The 21,495-nt window shown below is 42.5% G+C and overlaps 1 protein-coding gene across 1 annotated transcript; it reads right to left on the bottom strand.

Annotated features, from left to right (window-relative positions):
- Window positions 1-17,501: 17,501 nt before the first annotated feature.
- LOC123125447 (uncharacterized) lies at window positions 17,502-20,945 on the bottom strand. The gene is made up of 4 exons (XM_044545939.1): window positions 20,197-20,945; window positions 19,696-19,788; window positions 18,010-18,077; window positions 17,502-17,924 (listed from the first exon to the last, which is right to left on the bottom strand). The coding sequence occupies exons 1-4, from the start codon at window positions 20,845-20,847 to the stop codon at window positions 17,795-17,797; spliced, it is 942 nt and encodes a 313-aa protein (XP_044401874.1). The 5' UTR covers window positions 20,848-20,945; the 3' UTR covers window positions 17,502-17,794.
- Between the last annotated feature and the right edge of the window lie 550 nt (window positions 20,946-21,495).

The raw sequence follows: 21,495 nt of genomic DNA, 5'->3' as shown, positions 1-21,495 counted from the left end.
TCCTATTTCAGATCTGGAAGCAAAAGTAATTGCTTCTAGAGACAGGTCCTTTCTCGAGGAAAAGTTTCTCTCGAAAGAATTGAGTGGGAGGATGGTGGAGACTTGATAAGGTTATTGAACCGTCACTTCAACTAGTGTGTAGCAGGGCACAAGAAGTTGTTCCTGTGGAACCTACACCAATTGAAGTGGAAGCTTATGATAGTGATCATGAAACTTCGGATCAAGTCACTACCAAACCTCGTAGGACGACGAGGATGCGTAATACTTCAGAGTAGTACGTGATCCTGTCTTGAAAGTCATGTTGTTAGACAACAATGAACCTACGAGCTATGGAGAAGCGATGGTGGGCCCATATTCCGACAAATGGTTAGAAGCCATGAAATCCGAGATAAATGGATCTTTAAGAAGAAGACGGACATGGACGGTAATGTTACCGTCTATGAAGCTCGACTTGTGGAAAAGAGTATTTCCACAAGTTCAAGGAGTTGACTACGATGAGATTTTCTCATCCGTAGCGATGCTTAAGTCCGTCGGAATCATGTTAGCATTAGCTGCATTTATGAAATCTGGCAGATGGATGTCAAAACAAGTTTCCTTACCAGTTTTCGTAAGGAAAGGTTGTATGTGATACAATCAGAAAGGTTTTGTCGATCCTAAGGATGCTAAAAGGTATGCTAGCTCCAGCGATCCTTCCATGGACTAGAGCAAGCATCTCGGAGTCAGAATATACGCTTTGATGGAGTGATCAAAGTTTTTGGGTTTATACAAAGTTTGTTAGAAACTTGTATTTACAATAAAGTGAGTGGGAGCGCTGCAACATTTCTGATAAGTATATGTGAATATATTGTTGATCCGAAATGATGTAAAATTTCTGGAAAGCATAAAGGGTTGTTTGAAAGGAGTTTTTCAAAGGAAGACCTGGATAAAAGCTGCTTACATATTGGGCATCAAGATCTATAGAGATAAATCAAGACGCCTGATGATACTTTCAAAGAACGCACACCTTGACAAGTTTTTGAAGGAGTTCAAAATAGATCAGCAAAGAAGGAGTTCTTGGCTGTGTTACAAGGTGTGAGTATTGAGTAAGACTCAAGACCTGACCACAGCAGAAGAGAGAGAAAGAACGAAGGTCGTCCCCTATGCTTTAGACGTAGGCTCTACAGTATGCTATGTTGTGTACCGCACATGAAGTGTGCCTTGCCATGAGTTGGTCAAGGGGTACAATAGTGATCCGGGAATGGATCACATGACAGCGGTCGAACTTATCCTTAGTATCCAGTGGACTAAGGATTTTCTCGATTATGGAGGTGAAAAGGAGTTCGTCGTAAAGGGTTACGTCGATGCGAACTTTGACACTAATCCGGATGACTCTGAGTAGTAAACCGGATTCGTATAGTAGAGCAATTACTTGAAATGGCTCCAAGTAGCGCGTGGTAGCATCCACAAGATGACATAGATATTCGTAAAGCACACACGGATCTGAAAGGTTCAGACCCGTTGACTAATAACCTCTCTCACAAGCATAACATGATCAAACCAGAACTCATTGAGTGTTAATCACATAGTGATGTGAACTAGATTGTTGAGTCTAGTAAACTCTTTGGATGTTGGTCACATGGTGATGTGACCTGTCAGTGTTAATCACATGGTGATGTGAACTAGATTATTGACTCTAGTGCAAGTGGGAGACTGTTGGAAATATGCCCTAGAGGCAATAATAAATAGGTTATTATTATATTTCCTTGTTCATGATAATCGTTTATTATCCATGCTAGAATTGTATTGATAGGAAACTCAGATACATGTGTGGATACATAGACAACACCATGTCCCTAGTAAGCCTCTAGTTGACTAGCTCGTTGATCAATAGATGGTTATGGTTTCTTGACCATGGACATTGGATGTCGTTGATAACGGGATCACATCATTAGGAGAATGATGTGATGGACAAGACCCAATCCTAAGCCTAGCACAAGATCGTGTAGTTCGTTTGCTCAGAGCTTTTTCTAATGTCAAGTATCATTTCCTTAGACCATGAGATTGTGCAACTCCCGGATACCGTAGGAATGCTTTGGGTGTACCAAACGTCACAACGTAACTGGGTGGCTATAAAGGTGCATTACAGGTATCTCCGAAAGTGTCTGTTGGGTTGGCACGAATCAAGACTGGGATTTGTCACTCCGTGTAAACGGAGAGGTATCTCTGGGCCCACTCGGTAGGACATCATCATAATGTGCACAGTGTGACCAAGGAGTTGATCACGGGATGATGTGAGTTACGGAACGAGTAAAGAGACTTGCCGGTAACGAGATTGAACAAGGTATCGGGATACCGACGATCGAATCTCGGGCAAGTAACATATCGATAGACAAAGGGAATTGCATACGGGATTGATTGAATCCCCGACATCGTGGTTCATCCGATGAGATCATCGTGGAACATGTGGGAGCCAACATGGGTATCCAGATCCCGCTGTTGGTTATTGACCGGAGAACGTCTCGGTCATGTCTGCATGGTTCCCGAACCCGTAGGGTCTACACACTTAAGGTTCGATGACGCTAGGGTTATAGGGAAAGTATGTACGTGGTTACCGAATGTTGTTCGGAGTCCTGGATGAGATCCCGGACATCACGAGGAGTTCCGGAATGGTCCGGAGGTAAAGATTTATATATAGGAAGTATGGTTTTGGCCACCGGAAGTGTTCCGGGCATCACCGGTAGTGTACCGGGACCACCGGAGGGGTCCGGGGGTCCACCGGGAGGGGCCACGGGGCCCCGGAGGCATACATGGGCCAAGTGTGAGAAGGGACCAGCCCCTAGGTGGGCTGGGGCGCCTCCCCACCAAGGCCCATGCGCCTGGAGAGAAGAGGGGGCAAACCCTAGGGCAGATGGGCCCTAAAGGCCCATGCCTGGTGCGCCTACCTCTCCCCCCCACTTGGCCGCCACCCTAGATGGGTTTTGGGGCTGCCGCACCCCTTGGGGTGGAAACCCTAGAGGGGGCGCAGCCCCCTCCCTCTCCCCTATATATAGTTGAGGTATTGGGGGCTGCAAACACGTGAGTTTTCCTCTCCCTAGCGCAGCCCTACCTCTCCCTCCTCCTCTCCCGCGGTGCTTGGCGAAGCCCTGCGGGATTGCCACGCTCCTCCATCACCACCATGCCGTTGTGCTGCTGCTGGACGGAGTCTTCCCCAACCTCTCCCTCTCTCCTTGCTGGATCAAGGTGTGGGAGACGTCACCGGGCTGCACGTGTGTTGAACGCGGAGGCGCCGTGGTTCGGCGCTTAGATCGGAATCAACCGCGATCTGAATCGCTACGAGTACGACTCTCTCATCCGCGTTCTTGCAACGCTTCCGCATCGCGATCTACAAGGGTATGTAGATGCACTCCCCTTCCCCTCGTTGCTAGATTACTCCATGGATTGATCTTGGTGATGCGTAGAAATATTTTGAATTTCTGCTACGTTCCCCAACATCCCCAAGCTTAGGCTCTTGCCACTCCTTGTTCCATAATCCATCAAATCTTTCACCCAAAACTTGAAAACTTCACAACACAAAACTCAGCAGAAAATCTCGTGAGCTCCGTTAGCGAAAGAAAACAAAAGAACACTTCAAGGTACTGTAATGAACTCATTCTTTATTTATATTGGTGTTAAAACTACTGTATTCCAACTTCTCTATGGTTTATAAACTCTTTTACTAGCCATAGATTCATCAAAATAAGCAAACAACACACGAAAAACAGAATCTGTCAAAAACAGAACAGTCTGTACTAATCTATAACTAACGCAAACTTCTGGAACTCCAAAACATCAGCAAAAATAGGAAGAGCTCGAAAATTTGTTTATTGATCATCAGAAATTGGAATAAATATTTTATCACGTTCTGGTGATTTTTAACAATTATTTTCGTGAACAGAAAGTTTCTGGAATTTTCTGCAAGATCAAATAACTATCATCCAAGAAGATCCTATAGGTTTAACTTGGCACAAATACTAATTAAAACATAAAAACACATCTAACCAGAGGCTAGATCAAACATTTATTCCTAAACAGAAGCAAAAAGAAAAAAACTAAAAATAAAATTGGGTTGCCTCCCAACAAGCGCTATCGTTTAACGCCCCTAGCTAGGCATAAAAGCAAGGATAGATCTTGGTATTGCCATCTTTGGTAGGCAATCCATAAGTGGCTCTCATGATAGACTCATATGGTAACTTTATTTTCTTCCTAGGGAAGTGTTCCATGCCTTTCTTTAGTGGAAATTGGAATCTAATATTCCCTTCGTTCATATCAATAATTGCACCAATCGTTCTAAGGAAAGGTCTACCAAGAATAATAGGACATGAAGGATTGCAATCTACGTCAAGAACGATAAAATCTACGGGCACATAGTTCCTATTTGCAACAATAAGAACATCATTAATTCTTCCCATAGGTTTCTTAATAGTGGAATCCGCAAGGTGCAAGTTTAAAGAGCAATCATCAAAATCACGGAAACCTAGCAAATCGCACAAAGTTTTTGGAATCGTGGAAACACTAGCACCCAAATCACACAAAGCATAGCATTCATGATCTTTAATCTTAATTTTAATAGTAGGTTCCCACTCATCATAAAGTTTTCTAGGGATAGAAACTTCCAACTCAAGCTTTTCTTCATAAGATTGCATCAAGGCATCAACGATATGTTTGGTAAAAGCTTTATTTTGACTATAAGCATGAGGAGAATTTAGCACGGATTGCAACAAGGAAATACAATTTATCAAAGAGCAATTATCATAATTAAATTCCTTGAAATCCAAAATAGTGGGTTTATTAATATCTAGGGTTTTGTTCTCTTCAATCCCACTTTTATCAATTTTAGCATCAAGATCTAAAAACTCCGAATTTTTGGAACGCCTTCTAGGTAAAGGTGGATCATATTCAGTCCCATCATTATCAAGATTCATATTGCAAAACAAAGATTTAATAGGGTACACATCAATAACTTTTAGATCTTCGTATTTATTTTTAAAGAAATTTGAAGAACACGCTTTCGTAAAGCAATCTTTCTTAGCACGCATCCTAGCGGTTCTTTCTTTGCACTCATCAATGGAAATTCTCATGGCTTCGAGAGACTCATTGATATCATGCTTAGGAGGAATAGATCTCAGTTTCAAAGAATCAACATCAAGAGAAGTCTATCAACGTTCCTAGCCAATTCATCAACTTTAAGCAATTTCTCTTCAAGCAAAGCATTGAAATTCTTTTGCGAATTCATAAACTCTTTAACACTAGTCTCAAATTTAGAGGGCATCTTATTAAAATTTCCATAAGAGTTGTTGTAGGAATTACCATAATTATTAGAGGAATTGCTAGGATAAGGCCTAGGATTAAAGTTTCCTCTATACGCGTTGTTACCAAAATTATTCCTACCAACAAAATTCACATCCATAGATTCATTATTATTCTCAATCAAAGTAGACAAAGGCATATCATTAGGATCAGAAGAAACATTCTTACTAGCAAATAATTTCATAAGTTCATCCATCTTTCCACTCAAAACATTAATTTCTTCTATTGCATGCACTTTTTTATTAGTACATCTTTCAGTGTGCCATTGAGAATAATTAACCATAATATTATCTAGGAGTTTAGTAGCTTCTCCTAAAGTGATTTCCATAAAAGTGCCTCCCGCGGCCGAATCTAAAAGATTTCTAGAAGCAAAATTCAATCCGGCATAAAAATTTTGTATAATCATCCACAAGTTCAAACCATGAGTAGGGAAATTACGTATCATTAATTTCATCCTCTCCCAAGCTTGTGCAACATGTTCATGATCAAGTTTCTTAAAATTCATGATGTCGTTTCTAAGAGAGATGATCTTAGCGGGAGGAAAATACTTAGAGATGAAAGCATCTTTGCACTTATTCTAAGAATCAATACTATTTTTAGGCAAAGACGAAAACCAAGCTTTAGCACGATCTCTAAGCGAGAAAGGAAATAGCTTCAATTTAAAAATATCATTATCAACATCTTTCTTCTTTTGCATATCACACAGATCAACGAAACTATTTAGATGAGTAGCGGCATCTTCACTAGGAAGGTCGGCGAATTGATCTTTCATGACAAGATTCAACAAAGCATCATTGATTTCACAAGATTCAGTATCGGTAAGAGGAGCAATCGGAGTGCTAAGGAAATCATTATTGTTGGTATTGGTAAAATCACACAATTTGGTATTGTCTTGAGCCATCGTGACAAACAAGCAATCCAACACACGAGCAAACAAAAAGCAAGCGAAAAAGAGGCGAACGAAAAAGAAAGGGCGAATAAAACGGCAAGGGTGAAGTGGGGGAGAGGAAAATGAGAGGCAAATGGCAAATAATGTAATGCGGGAGATAAGGGTTTGTGATGGGTACTTGGTATGTTGACTTTCGCGTAGACCTCACCGGCAACGGCGCCAGAAATCCTTCTTGCTACCTCTTGAGCACTGCGTTGGTTTTCCCTTGAAGAGGAAAGGGTGATGCAACAAAGTAGCGTAAGTATTTCCCTCAGTTTTTGAGAACCAAGGTATCAATCCAGTAGGAGGCTACACGCCAGTCCCTCACACCTACACAAACAAATAAATCCTCGCAACCAACGCGATAAGGGGTTGTCAATCCCTACACGGTCACTTACGAGAGTGAGATCTGATAGATATGATAGGATAATATTTTTGGTATTTTTATAATAAAGATGCAAAGTAAAATAAAAGCAAAGTAAAAAGCAATGGAAATAACTAAGTGTTGGAAGATTAATATGATGAAGATAGACCCGGGGGCCATAGGTTTCACTAGTGGCTTCTCTCAAGAGCATAAGTATTTATGGTGGGTGAACAAATTACTGTTGAGCAATTGACAGAATTGAGCATAGTTATGAGAATATCTAGGTATGATCATGTATATAGGCATCACGTCCGAGACAAGTAGACCGACTCCTGCCTGCATCTACTACTATTACTCCACACATCGACCGCTATCCAGCATGCATCTAGAGTATTAAGTTCATAAGAACAGAGTAACGCCTTAAGCAAGATGACATGATGTAGAGGGATAAATTCATGCAATATGATAAAAACCCCATCTTGTTATCCTCGATGGCAACAATACAATACGTGCCTTGCTGCCCCTATTGTCACTGTGAAAGGACACCGCAAGATTGAACCCAAAGCTAAGCACTTCTCCCATTGCAAGAAAGATCAATCTAGTAGGCCAAACCAAACTGATAATTCGAAGAGACTTGCAAAGATAACCAATCATACATAAAAGAATTCAGAACATTCAAATATTGTTCATAGATAAACTTGATCATAAACCCACAATTCACCGATCTCAACAAACACACCGCAAAAGAAGATTACATCGAATAGATCTCCACGAGGGGGAGAACATTGTATTGAGATCCAAAAAGAGAGAGGAAGCCATCTAGCTAATAACTATGGACCCGAAGGTCTGAGGTAAACTACTCACACTTCATCGGAGAGGCTATGGTGTTGATGTAGAAGCCCTCCGTGATCGATGCCCCCTCCGGCGGAGCTCCGGAACAGGCCCCAAGATGGGATCTCGTGGGTACAGAAGGTTGCGGCGGTGGAATTAGGTTTTTGGCTCCGTATCTAATCGTTTGGGGGTATGTAGGTATATATAGGAGGAAGGAGTACGTCGGTGGAGCAACATGGGGCCCACGAGGGTGGAGGGCGCGCCTGGGGGTGTAGGCGCACCCCCTACCTCGTGGCTTCCTGTAAGCTTCCTTGACTTAGGGTCCAAGTCTCCTGGATCTTGTTCGTTCCAAAAATCACGTTCCCGAAGGTTTCATTCCGTTTGGACTCCGTTTGATATTCTTTTTCTGCGGAACTCTGAAATAGGCAAAAAACAACAATTCTGGGCTGGGCCTCCGGTTAATAGGTTAGTCCCAAAAATAATATAAAAGTGAATAATAAAGCCCAATAATGTCCAAAACAGAAGATAATATAGCATGGAGCAATAAAAAATTATAGATACGTTGGAGACGTATCACTCGACTTCTCTCGTTTTTGTAAATATGATTAGTTCATCGTTCCTGATTCAGCCTATTATGAATAAACATGTTTGCAATGACAATTAGAGATTATAGTTGCTTATGCCATGCTTAATTAGCTAGGAGTTTATAATGGTTTATCTTGCGTGCCAACATGCTATTAAAATGGTTATGATGTGGTATAGTAGGGTGGTATCCTCCTTTGAATGATTCGAGTGACTCGACTTGGCACATGTTCACACATGTAGTTGAAACAAAATCAACATAGCCTTCACGATATTTATGTTCATGGTGGATTATATCCTACTCATGCTTGCACTCAATGTTTATTAATTTCAATGCATGTTCATGACTGTTGTCGCTCTCTAGCTGGTCGCTTCCCAGTCTTTTGCTAGCCTTCACTTGTACTAAGCGGGAATACTGCTTGTGCATCCAATCCCTTAAACCCCAAAGTTATTCCATATGAGTCCACTATACCTTCCTATATGCGGTATCTACCTGCCGTTCCAAGTAAATTTGTATGTGCCAAACTCTAAACCTTCAAATAAAATTCTGTTCTGCATGCTCGAATAGCTCATGTATCAACTAGGGCTGTCTGTATCTTCCATGCTAGGCGGGTTATTCTCAAGAGGAGTGGACTCCGCTCCTCACTCACGAGAAAATGGCTGGTCACCGGGATACCCAGTCCCATGCTCTAAGCAAATCAAATCGAAATAATTGCAAACAAAACTCCCCCGGGACTATTGTTAGTTGGAGGCACCCGTTGTTTCGGACAAGCCATGGATGTTTGTTGGTGGAGGGGGAGTATAAAATTTACCATTCTGTTTGGGAACCGCCTATAATGTGTGTAGCATGGAAGATATCGAGATCTCTCGGTTGTTATGTTGACAATGAAAGTATGCCACCCAAAATATTATTTATCTCTATTTCAAAAATCGAGCTCTGGCACCTCTACAAATCTCTGCTTCCCTCTGCGAAGGGCCTATCTATTTACTTTTATGTTGAGTCATTATCCTCTTATTAAAAAGCACCAGCTGGAGAGCACCGCTGTCATTTGCATCCGTTACTATTAATTTATATTGAGTATGACCATGACTGGATCTCTTTTACCATGAATTACAATGTTTAGTCAGTCCTTGATTTTCAAAAGGTGCTCTGCATTTATGTTTTGCGGTCTCAGAAAGGGCTAGCGAGATACCATCTTGTTATATCATATCATGATTGTTTTGAGAAAGTGTTGTCATCCGAGATTTATTATTATTGCTCGCTAGTTGATTATGCCATTGACATCAGTAAACATGAGACCTATGTGTTATTGTGAATATGGTTAGTCATAATCTTTGCTGAAAACTTGAATGCTGGCTTAACATATTTACAACAAGAAGAGCAAACAGAGTTTGTAAAAGTTTTTCTTTATCACTTTCAGTTTATCAACTGAATTGCTTGAGCACAAACAAAGGTTTAAGCTTGGGGGAGTTGATACGTCTCCGTCGTATCTACTTTTCCAAACACTTTTGCCCTTGTTTTGGACTCTAACTTGCATGATTTGAATGGAACTAACCCGGACCGACGCTGTTTTCAGCAGAATTGCCATGGTGTTATTTTTGTGCAGAAATAAAATTTCTCGGAATGACCTGAAACTTCACGGAGATTATTTTTGGAAATAATAAAAAATACTGGTGAAAGAATCAAGGCCAGGGGCCCACACCCGGTCCACGCGGGTGGCGGCGCGCCTACCCCCCTGGGCACGCCCCCTGCCTCGTGGGTCCCCTGATGCTCCACCGACCTCAACTTCAACTCTATATATTCACGTTCAGGGAGAAAAAAATCAGAGAGAAGGATTCATCGCGTTTTATGATACGGATCCGCCGCCAAGCCCTAAACTCTCTCGGGAGGGCTGATCTGGAGTCCGTTCGGGGCTCCGGAGAGGGGAATGCATCGCCATCGTCATCATCAACCTTCCTCCATCACCAATTTCATGATGCTCACCGCCGTGCGTGAGTAATTCCATTGTAGGCTTGCTGGACGGTGATGGGTTGGATGAGATTTATCATGTAATCGAGTTAGTTTTGTTAGGGTTTGATCCCTAGTATCCACTATGTTCTGAGATTGATGTTGCTATGACTTTGCTATGCTTAATGCTTGTCACTAGGGCCCGAGTGCCATGATTTCTGATCTGAACCTATTATGTTTTCATGAATATATGTGAGTTCTTGATCCTATCTTGCAAGTCTATAGTCACCTACTATGTGTTATGATCCGGCAACCCCGAAGTGACAATAATCGGGACCACTCCCGATGATGACCGTAGTTTGAGGAGTTCATGTATTCACTATGTGTTAATGCTTTGGTCCGGTGACAATAAAAGGAGGCCTTAATATCCCTTAGTTTCCATTAGGACCCCACTGCCACGGGAGGGTAGGACAAAAGATGTCATGCAAGTTCTTTTCCATAAGCACGTATGACTATATTCGGAATACATGCCTACATTACATTGATGAATTGGAGCTAGTTCTGTGTCACCATATGTTATAACTGTTGCATGAATAATCGCATCCGTCATAATTCTCCATCACCGATCCAATTCCTACGAGCTTTTCATATATTGTTCTTCACTTATTTACTTTTCCGTTGCTACTGTTACAATCGCTACAAAACTACTACTGTTACTTTTGCTACCGTTACCGTTACTTCCATACTACTTTGCTACTAAATACTTTGCTGCAAATACTAAGTTATCCAGGTGTGGTTGAATTGACAACTCAACTGCTAATACTTGAGAATATTCTTTGGCGCCCCTTATGTCGAATCAATAAATTTGGGTTGAATACTCTACCCTCGAAAACTGTTGCGATCCCCTAAACTTGTGGGTTATCATACACCTAGATCAGATATGAACTCCTTCATCCAGACTCCTTCATTTGCTGCTTCCGAAGCAATTATGTACTCTGCTTCACACGTAGATCCCGCCACGATGCTCTGCTTGGAACTGCACCAACTGACAGCTCCACCATTCAATATAAATACGTATCCGGTTTGTGACTTAGAGTTATCCGGATCAGAGTCAAAGCTTGCATCGACGTAACCATTTACGACGAGCTCTTTGTCACCTCCATAAACGAGAAACATATCCTTAGTCCTTTTCAGGTATTTCAGGATGTTCTTGACCGTTGTCCAGTGATCCACTCCTGGATTACTTTGGTACCTCCCTGCTAAACTTATAGCAAGGCACACATCAGGTCTGGTACACAACATTGCATACATGATAGAACCTATGGCTAAGGCATAGGGAATGACTTTCATTTTCTCTCTATCTTCTGAAGTGGTCGGGCATTGAGTCTGACTCAACTTCACACCTTGTAACACAGGCAAGGACCCTTTTTTGACTGGTCCATTTTGAACTTCTTCAAAACTTTATCAAGGTATGTGCTTTGTGAAAGTCCAATTAAGCGTCTTGATCTATCTCTATAGATCTTGATTCCCAATATATAAGCAGCTTCACCGAGGTCTTTCATTGAAAAATTCTTATTCAAGTATCCTTTTATGCTATTCAGAAATCTAGTATCATTTCCGATCAACAATATGTCATCCACATATAATATCAGAAATGCTACAGAGCTCCCACTCACTTTCTTGTAAATACAGGTTTCTCCAAAAGTCTGTATAAAACCATATGCTTTGATCACGCTATCAAAGTGTTTATTCCAACTCCGAGAGGCTTGCACCAGTCCATAAATGGATCGCTGGAGCTTGCACACTTTGTTAGCACCTTTTGGATCGACAAAACCTTCTGGTTGCATCATATACAACTCTTCTTTAAGGTATCCATTAAGGAATACAGTTTTGACATCCATTTGCAAAATTTCATAATCATAAAATGCGGCAATTGCTAACATTATTCGGACAGACCTAAGCATCGCTACGGGTGAGAAGGTCTCATCGTAGTCAACTCCTTGAACTTGTCGAAAACCTTTCGCAACAAGTCGAGCTTCGTAGATAGTAACATTACCGTCAGCGTCAATCTTCTTCTTGAAGATCCATTTATTCTCTATTGCTCGCCGATCATCGGGCAAGTCAACCAAAGTCCACACTTTGTTCTCATAGATGGATCCCATCTCAGATTTCATGGTCTCAAGCCATTTCGCAGAATCTGGGCTCATCATCGCTTCCTCATAGTTCGTAAGTTCGTCATGGTCAAGTAACATGACCTCCAGAACAGGATTACTGTACCACTCTGGTGCGGATCTTACTCTGGTTGACCTACGAGGTTCAGTAGTAACTTGATCGGAAGTTTCATGATCATTAGCTTCCTCACTAATTGGTGTAGGAATCACTAGAATTGATTTTTGTGATGAACTACTTTCCAATTTGGGAGAAGGTACAATTGCCTCATCAAGTTCTACTTTCCTCCCACTCACTTCTTTCGAGAGAAACTCCTTCTCTAGAAAGGATCCATTCTTAGCAACGAATATTTTGCTGTCGGGTCTGTGATAGAAGGTGTACCCAACAGTCTCCTTTGGGTATCCTATGAATACACATTTCTCCGATTTGGGTTCGAGCTTATCAGGTTGAAGCTTTTTCACATAAGCATCGCAGCCCCAAACTTTAAGAAACGACAACTTGGGTTTCTTGCCAAACAACAGTTCATATGGTGTCGTCTCAACGGATTTAGATGGTGCCCTATTTAACATGAATGCAGCCGTCTCTAAAGCATAACCCCAAAATGATAGCGGTAAATCAGTAAGAGACATCATAGATCGCACCATATCCAATAAAGTACGGTTACGACGTTTGGACACACCATTACACTATGGTGTTCCAGGTGGCTTGTGTTGCGAAATTATTCCGCACTGTTTCAAATGAAGACCAAACTCATAACTTAAATATTCACCTCCATGATCAGATCATAGAAACTTTATTTTCTTGTTACGATGATTTTCCACTTCACTCTGAAATTCTTTGAACTTTTCAAATGTTTCAGACTTATGCTTCATCAAGTAGACATACCCATATCTCCTCAAATCATCTGTGAAGGTCACAAAATAACAATACCCGCCGCGAGCCTCAACACTCACCGGACCGCATACATCAGTATGTATTATTTCCAACAAGTCTGTTGTTCGCTCCATTGTTCCGGAGAACGGAGTCTTAGTCATCTTGCCCATGAGGCATGGTTCGCAAGCATCAAGCGATTCATAATCAAGTGATTCCAAAAGCCCATCGACATGGAGTTTCTTCATGCGCATCACACCAATATGACCTAAACGACAGTGCCACAAATTAGTTGCACTATCATTATTAACCTTGCATCTTTGGGCTTCAATATTATGAACATTTGTATCACTATAATCGAGATTCAACAAAAATGGAGCACTCATCAAGGGTGCATGACCATAAAATATATTACTCACATAAATAGAACAACCATTATTCTCTGATTTAAATGAATAACCGTCTCGCATCAAACAAGATCCAGATATAATGTTCATGCTCAACGCTGGCACCAAATAACAATTATTTAGGTTTAAAACTAATCCCGATGGTAGATGTAGAGGTAGCGTGCCAACGGCGATCACATCGACTTTGGAACCATTTCCCACGCGCATCGTCACCTCATCCTTAGCCAATCTTCGTTTAATCCGTAGCCCCTATTCGTGTTGCAATTATGAGCAACAGAACCAGTATCAAATACCCAGGCGCTACTACGAGCATTAGTAAGGTACACATCAATAACATGTATATCAAATATACCTTTCACTTTGCCATCCTTCTTATCCGCCAAATACTTGGGGAGGTTCCGCTTCCAGTGACCAGTCCCTTTGCAGTAGAAGCACTCAGTCTTAGTCTTAGGTCCAGACTTGGGCTTCTTCACTTGAGCAGCAACTTGCTTGCCATTCTTCTTGAAGTTCCCCTTCTTCCCTTTGCCCTTTTTCTTGAAACTAGTGGTCTTGTTAACCATCAACACTTGATACTCCTTCTTGATTTCTACCTCCGCAGCTTTTAGCATCACGAAGAGCTCGGGTATTGTCTTATCCATCCCTTGCATATTATAGTTCAGCATGAAGCTTTTGTAGCTTGGTGGCAGTGATTGAAGAACTCTGTCAATGACACTATCAACAGGAAGATTAACTCCCAGTTGAGTCAAGTGGTTGTGGTACCCAGACATTCTGAGTATATGTTCACTGACAGAACTATTCTCCTCCATCTTGCGGCTGCAGAACTTATCGGAGACTTCATATCTCTCAATCCGGGCATTTGCTTGAAATATTAACTTCAACTCCTGTAACATCTCATATGCTCCATGACGTTCAAAACGTCGTTGAAGTCCCGATTCTAAGCCGTAAAGCATGGCACACTGAATTATCGAGTAGTCATCAGCTTTGCTTTGTCAGACGTTCACAACGTCTAGAGTTGCTCCTGCAGCAGGTCTTGCACCTAGAGGTGCTTCCAGGACGTAATTCTTCTGTGCAGCAATGAGGATAATCCTCAAGTTATGGACCTAGTCCGTGTAATTGCTACCACCATCTTTCAACTTAGCTTTCTCTACAAACGCATTAAAATTCAAAGGAACGGTAGCACGGGCCATTGATCTACAACAACGTAGACATGCAAAATACTATCAGGTACTAAGTTCATGTTAAATTAAAGTTTAATTAATCATATTACTTAAGAACTCCGACTTAGATAGACATCCCTCTAGTCATCTAAATGATCACGTGATCCACATCAACTAAACTATGTCCGATCATCACGTGAGATGGAGTAGTTTTCAATGGTGAACATCACTATGTTGATCATATCTACTATATGATTCACACTCGACCTTTCGGTCTCAGTGTTCCGAGACCATATCTGCATATGCTAGGCTCGTCAAGTTTAACCTGAGTATTCTGTGTGTGCAAAACTGGCTTGCACCCGTTGTATGTGAACGTAGAGCTTATCACATCCGATCATCACGTGGTGTCTCGGCACGACGAACTGTAGCAACGGTGTATACTCAGGGAGAACAGTTATACCTTGAAATTTAGTGAGAGGTCATCTTATAATGCTACCGCCGTACTAAGCAAAATAAGATGCATAAAAGATAAACATCACATGTAATCAAAATAAGTGATATGATATGGCCATCATCATCTTGTGCCTTTGATCTCCATCTCCAAAGCACCGTCATGATCACCATCGTCACCGGCTTGACACCTTGATCTTTATCGTAGCATCGTTGTCGTCTCGCCAACTATTGCTTCTACGACTATCGCTACCACTTAGTGATAAAAGTAAAACAATTACATGGCAATTGCATTTCATACAATAAAGCGACAACCATAAGGCTCCTGCCAGTTGCCGATAACTTCTACAAAACATGATCATCTCATACAAGAATTTATATATCATCACGTCTTGACCATATCACATCACAACAAGCCCTGCAAAAACAAGTTAGACGTCCTCTACTTTGTTGTTGCAAGTTTTACGTGGCTGCTACGGGCTTCTAGCAAGAACCGTTCTTACCTACGCATCAAAACCACAACGATTTTTCATCAAGGACCGGGCGTAGTCAAACTCGATTCAACTAAAGTTGGAGAAATAGATACACCCGCTAGCCACCTGTGTGCGAAGCACGTTGGTAGAACCAGTCTCATGAACGCGGTCATGTAATGTCGGTCTGGGCCGCTTCATCCAACAATACCGCCGAATCAAAGTAAGACGTTGCTGGTAAGTAGTATGACTATTATCGCCCACAACTCATTGTGTTCTACTCGTGCATATAACATCTACGCATATACCTGGCTCGGATGCCACTGTTGGGGAACGCAGTATTTCAAAAAATTTTACCTACGATCACGCAAGATCTATCTAAGAGATGCATAGGAACGAGCGGGGAGAGTGTGTCCACGTACCCTCGTAGACCGAAAGTGGAAGCGTTTAGTAACGCGGTTGATGTAGTCGAACGTCTTCGCGATCCAACCGATCCAAGTACCGAACGTACGGCACCTCCACGTTCAGCACACGTTCAGCTCGATGACGTCCCTCGATCTCTTGATCCAGTTGAGGATGAGGGAGAGTTCCGTCAGCACGACGGCGTAGCGACGGTGATGATGAAGTTACCGGCGCAGGGCTTCGCCTAAGCACTACGACGATATGACCGAGGTGTGTAACTGTGGAGGAGGGCACCACACACGGCTAAGACAATTGATCTTGTGTGTTCTAGGGTACCCCCTGCCCCCGTATATAAAGGAGGGGAGGGGGAGGCCGGCCGGCCCTTGTAGGGCGCGCCAGGAGAGAGGAGTCCTACTAGGACTCCAAGTCCTAGTAGGATTCCACTTGGTGGAAGGTGGAAGGAGGAAGGGAGAGGGTGAAGGGAAGCAAAGGGGGGGCGCCGCCCCCTTCCCCTAGTCCATTTCGGACCCAGGGGGGGCGCGGCCAGCCCCTTGTGGCCCTTCTCTCTCCCCACTAAGGCCCATGTAGGCCCATTAGTTCCCCCGGGGGTTCCGATAACCCTCCGGCACTCCGATATTTATCCGGTACCTCCCGGAACTCATCCGGTGTCCGAATAACATCGTCCAATATATCAATCTTTATGTCTCGACCATTTTGAGACTCCTCGTCATGTCCGTGATCTCATCCGGGACTCCGAACAAACTTCGTTCATCAAATCACATAACTCATAATACAAATCATCATCGGACGTTTAGCGTGCGGACCGTACGGGTTCGAGAACTATGTAGACATGACCGAGACACATCTCCGGTCAATAACCAATAGCGGAATCTGGATGCTCATATTGGCTCCTACATATTCTACGAAGATCTTTATCGGTCAAACCGCATAACCACATACGTTGTTCCCTTTGTCATCGGTATGTTATTTGCCCGAGATTGATCGTCGGTATCATCATACCTAGTTCAATCTCGTTACCGGCAAGTCTCTTTACTCATTCCGTAATGAATCATCCCGCAACTAACTCATTAGTCACATTGCTTGCAAGGCTTATAGTGATGTGCATTACCGAGAGGGCCCAGAGATACCTCTCCGATACACGGAGTGACAAATCCTAATCTCGATATATGCCAACTCAACAAACACCATTAGAGACACTTGTAGAGCATCTTTATAATCACCCATTTACGTTGTGACGTTTGATAGCACACAAGGTGTTCCTCCGGTATCCGGGAGTTGCATAATCTCATAGTCAGAGGAACATGTATAAGTCATGACGAAAGCAATAGCAATAAAACTGAACGATCATTTGTGCTAAGCTAATGGATGGGTCTTGTCCATCACATCATTCTCTAATGATGTGATCCCGTTCATCAAATGACAACACATGTCTATGGTCAGGAAAGTTAACCATCCTTGATTAACGAGCTAGTCTAGTAGAGGCATACTAGGGACACTCTGTTTGTCTATGTATTCGACATGTACTAAGTTTCCAGTTAATACAATTCTAGCATGAATAATAAACATTTATCATGATATAAGGAAATATAAATAACAACTTTATTATTGCCTCTAGGGCATATTTCCTTTACTCGGGTGCGTAAAAATCTCATTCATGGGTTGTGTGTATCTAAAAGTAAATATGTGCTCTCTCAAAAGCCATGTCCAGGACAAACACACTTGGCACTCTTTCCCAAGGGTATGATCAAATCAATTAATTCATGGTTACTTGTATATCTGCTCATTATATTTAGCACCACAAATAAATCACCACCAGCCACAACAGTATGTAGGTAGAGAAGACCGATCCAGACATGTATGCATGCATGGGCTATGATGGGAGGCGGTCGACGTGAGCCAGGAACTCCTTGAGGCAGCGGTTGTAGACACATGGTCTCTCCAGGTGGGCTAGGTGCCCCGCCTTGCTTATGGTTCTCAGCATCGCCTTTTCCCCAAGCTCCCTACACGCATTGCAAGAACATACATTCTTCATCATTATTTGCATATACTACAAAGAAGCACGAAACTAATTAACCACTTGCTTACCTTTTTAGCCTCTCGGCATCCTCGATGATAAAATAGTTATCATTCTCTCCCCATAAAAGAAGTATGGCCTACATGAAAAATGGCCGATCTTTAGAGAAAAGCACCGATGATCTAAGTGATATAGGAATTGAGATCGTCGGGGATACAAGTGATTGGTTGTTAAGCACCAAGGATTTGAGACTTCTTGAGGGGAAAGAGTGCATTTGTGCATTTCAAAAATCACTAATGTGCAACATAAAATACAACTGTGTGCGTTAAACAATACAAAAAAGCAGTGACCTTTCGTAAACTATATAAGAAGGAAAAAGAAATTAATAAATGCATACTTGTAAACTTGTTATTCTCCCTTGTACTATTTATTGGCACAACTTGCAATTGGCTCTCTATTGTTCTTCGTTCAGAATTGCTACTTTTTAGTCGAATGATTCTCTTTTTCAATTCATTATAAAACAATCACCTCATTTTTCGTCATAGGTGTTTTTTTATGTGTTGCTAATGGATATTAGTTGTGTTTTTAGTGTCAACCCTTTTCTGAGAACAAGTTACAGTCTATTATACTAGGTTTTACGAAGTATTGGAACATGTAAATAAAGAAAAATATATACTAGAATTTTAGTTTTGAAATCATGTAGAATAGATTTTCCTTGTGTTTTTTGGTACATTACACTAGTTATTACGAGATATGGAACATGTAATTAGGAACTGACCTTTTCACTTTACAAGATATGGAACATGTAATTAGGAATTGACCTTTTCACTTTACAAGATATGGAACATGTAAATTACACTAGTTTTTACAAGATATGGAACGACATTGTAATTGACGTTTTAAAATCATGTAAAATGGATTATTACTAGTAAGTGACCTTTTCACTTTAATTTTGTTCATTTTTGTATTTTGGGTAATGTACTTTCTGGTTCTGTTTTGTAGCTATTTTTTTTATTTTTTTAATGTTGGGTAATGGGTTCTTGCGTGGATCTGTTTTTATATGTTTGTTCGCTGATACTCTCTCTGTAAACTAATATAAGAGCGTTTAGATCACTATTTTAGTATTCTAAACGCTCTTATATTAGTTTACGGAGGGAGTAATTGCTAATAGTAAACTGCACTAACAGCCCTCTAAAAAGCCCGTCAATGACTTGATCACGGGTCCAGGGTGATATTTTTCTCCATGCCAAGTGTCGGGTTATGATTGAAAAAAGGTCTGACTGGTGAATAATTCAAAATCATTAAATTGTTAAATAGACCCGCCCATTTCGCCCGACATTTTTCTTTGCAGGAGTATACTGTATTCTCCCTCTGTCCCTATTTACATGGCGCACACATATTTCAAGGTTCAACTTTAACCATTAATTTTGACCAACAAAACATATGTTCTATGTCAGATAAATTATACTGTTCAATTCTTATTAAAATGTAGTTTTCAAAGGTGTAATTTTTATGACATATACATGATGTATTGTGGGTGATATTTATGGTCTTTTTTTTCGCGGAAGGGTTTGATCAAAGCTAAATCACACAAAAATTGGGTACGGTGTAATAAGGGACGGAAGAAGTACAAACTTATGAACATCATTTTTTTTTCTGAAATGGATAATGCAAGTTTTCAAAGTAGATGTGGATGCACATAATTGCAGAAAATATAGACAGACTCAATGCTACGGCATGCTGTATCTATCGTTAACCTGCTGAAAAACAGGGGCTGGTGCTTCTTTGTCCTTGCTGGTAATCATATTTTCCAGCATCTCGGATCTCTCCTTTCGGTTGTCACACATCACCTGCAGCAACCCATATCATGTACGGTTAATTCCACTGAATTGCTAAAACACAGGCGTCTGAACTTTTGTGAAGTGTCGGACCCTTTTTTGTTTAGTAGTGTCTCCCATATCTTGGTTGTCTTGGAGAAAAATAATACTAAGATTATAGCAATAAAATTAATGGTATATTCATATAGGGACAACAATATTGTGTTCCTTTTCCCCCTCAAAAAATATGAACCAGCTTAATCAGTGTCAGCGGCAATATAAATTGCCAGAAAAAACCTTTATTTTGCCATGCCCTTTCACCCAACATCAGCACAATAATATTACCGAAAAATATTGTGCTCTTTTGTTAATATATTTACGCCAGCCGATCAGACGGCGCAGAAGCTGGTCGCGCTGCCAGACAAAGGGTTCGCTGGGTACCTTGAGAAAGTCGCTGAGCAGACGACGGGGTAGAAACGGTTTCTTGTAGAACGCGGTGGAGAAGAGGCGCTCGACGCCTCCGACCGTCTCCGGCAGCATGAGGTCCGTCATCGATCCGGCGCCGAGCCTCTGCAGCAGGACGTCGTTCATGGCCGCCGTGTAGGCCACGTCGGCACCGGAGACGACCACGGAGCGGACGAGGCCGGGAAACGCCGCCGCCATCTCGAACGCAACCAGCCCGCCGTAGCTGAACCCGACCACGGTGCACCGCTGGCCCGCCAAGCCGAGCTTCCCCAGTGCCGTCGCAAGGCAGTGCGCCTGGAAGGCCACGGAGCGGTGGGGCGCCGGCGACGTGGAGCCGCCGAAGTGGACCAGGTCCGGGACGTACACGTCGTGGCCGCGCGCGGCGAGGGCGCCCACCTGGAACCCCCACGTCATCATGCCGTCGCCGGCGAACCCATGCACGAGCACCACGGCGTGCCTTTGGTTTCCCCCGGCGGTGGTGGCTGCTCCAGTCTGCTTCTTCTTAGGCAGCCACAAGTTGACGGTGGTGCCATCGTCGTCCACGGCGACTGCATGCTGCCGGAGGCCGGCGTTCTTGGCTAGACGAGCCACGAAGTGCGTCCTTAGCATCTGCACCCAATTCACCATCGCAGATAACGTTGTCGTGCTTTCTTGCTTAATTTGGCTATGGCGGTTAGCATGCAACTTAATTGGTAGGCAACAGCACGAAAAGGTAGATGTGGGTATGCATCTCGACCAACACTTTATACACCGAGTAGAGTGGAGCTCTGTGAGCACATGCACCGCCACGTGTGTACGTTTACACAAGTAACACAACTCTTGCTGAAAATTGAAATGGAAGCGTTTGAAGTCAGCCGGCCGATCTTTCTGCGTGCGTCCACCGCCTGAGTAGCCGTCAAATCCGAAAATCCTACACCTATGAAGAGAACCTACGTAAATCTAACCATCCCCCCCCCCCCCACCCCCTTCAGCCCGGTGGGCCCCAGCCTCACCCAAAGACCAATCCTAATCATCCATGTTTTTTTTTGAGCATCGGTACAGACACAAGCGCTCATATACACGCGCATACACTCATTCCTATGAACACCTCCGAGAGACTGAGCCAGCATATCTCCTCCCACTGAAAGCGCATCACCGGAAATCCTGAAATAAATCCAGGAATAATGCGAGTACCAGGATTTGAACCCTGATGGGTTGGGAATACCACTGTCCACCTAACCAACTCAACTACAGGTTGATTCGCATCATCCATGTTTGTTATTACGTAAGTTACGT

Source organism: Triticum aestivum, chromosome 5D (assembly GCF_018294505.1).
Source record: "Triticum aestivum cultivar Chinese Spring chromosome 5D, IWGSC CS RefSeq v2.1, whole genome shotgun sequence".
Taxonomy (NCBI): Eukaryota; Viridiplantae; Streptophyta; class Magnoliopsida; order Poales; family Poaceae; genus Triticum; species Triticum aestivum.
Note: the sequence above shows the minus strand (reverse complement) of the source record. Positions and strands in the feature narration are given on the sequence as shown.

Coding starts and splice junctions, on each gene's coding strand:
- LOC123125447 (XM_044545939.1), bottom strand. CDS start 20,847: ATGGTGAATTGGGTGCAGATGCTAAGGACGCACTTCGTGGCTCGTCTA. Junction 18,078..19,695: donor CAGCCCCTGTTTTTCAGCAG/GTTAACGATAGA, acceptor TTTTTCATGTAG/GCCATACTTCTTTTATGGGG. Junction 17,925..18,009: donor GATGCCGAGAGGCTAAAAAG/GTAAGCAAGTGG, acceptor CAATGCGTGTAG/GGAGCTTGGGGAAAAGGCGA.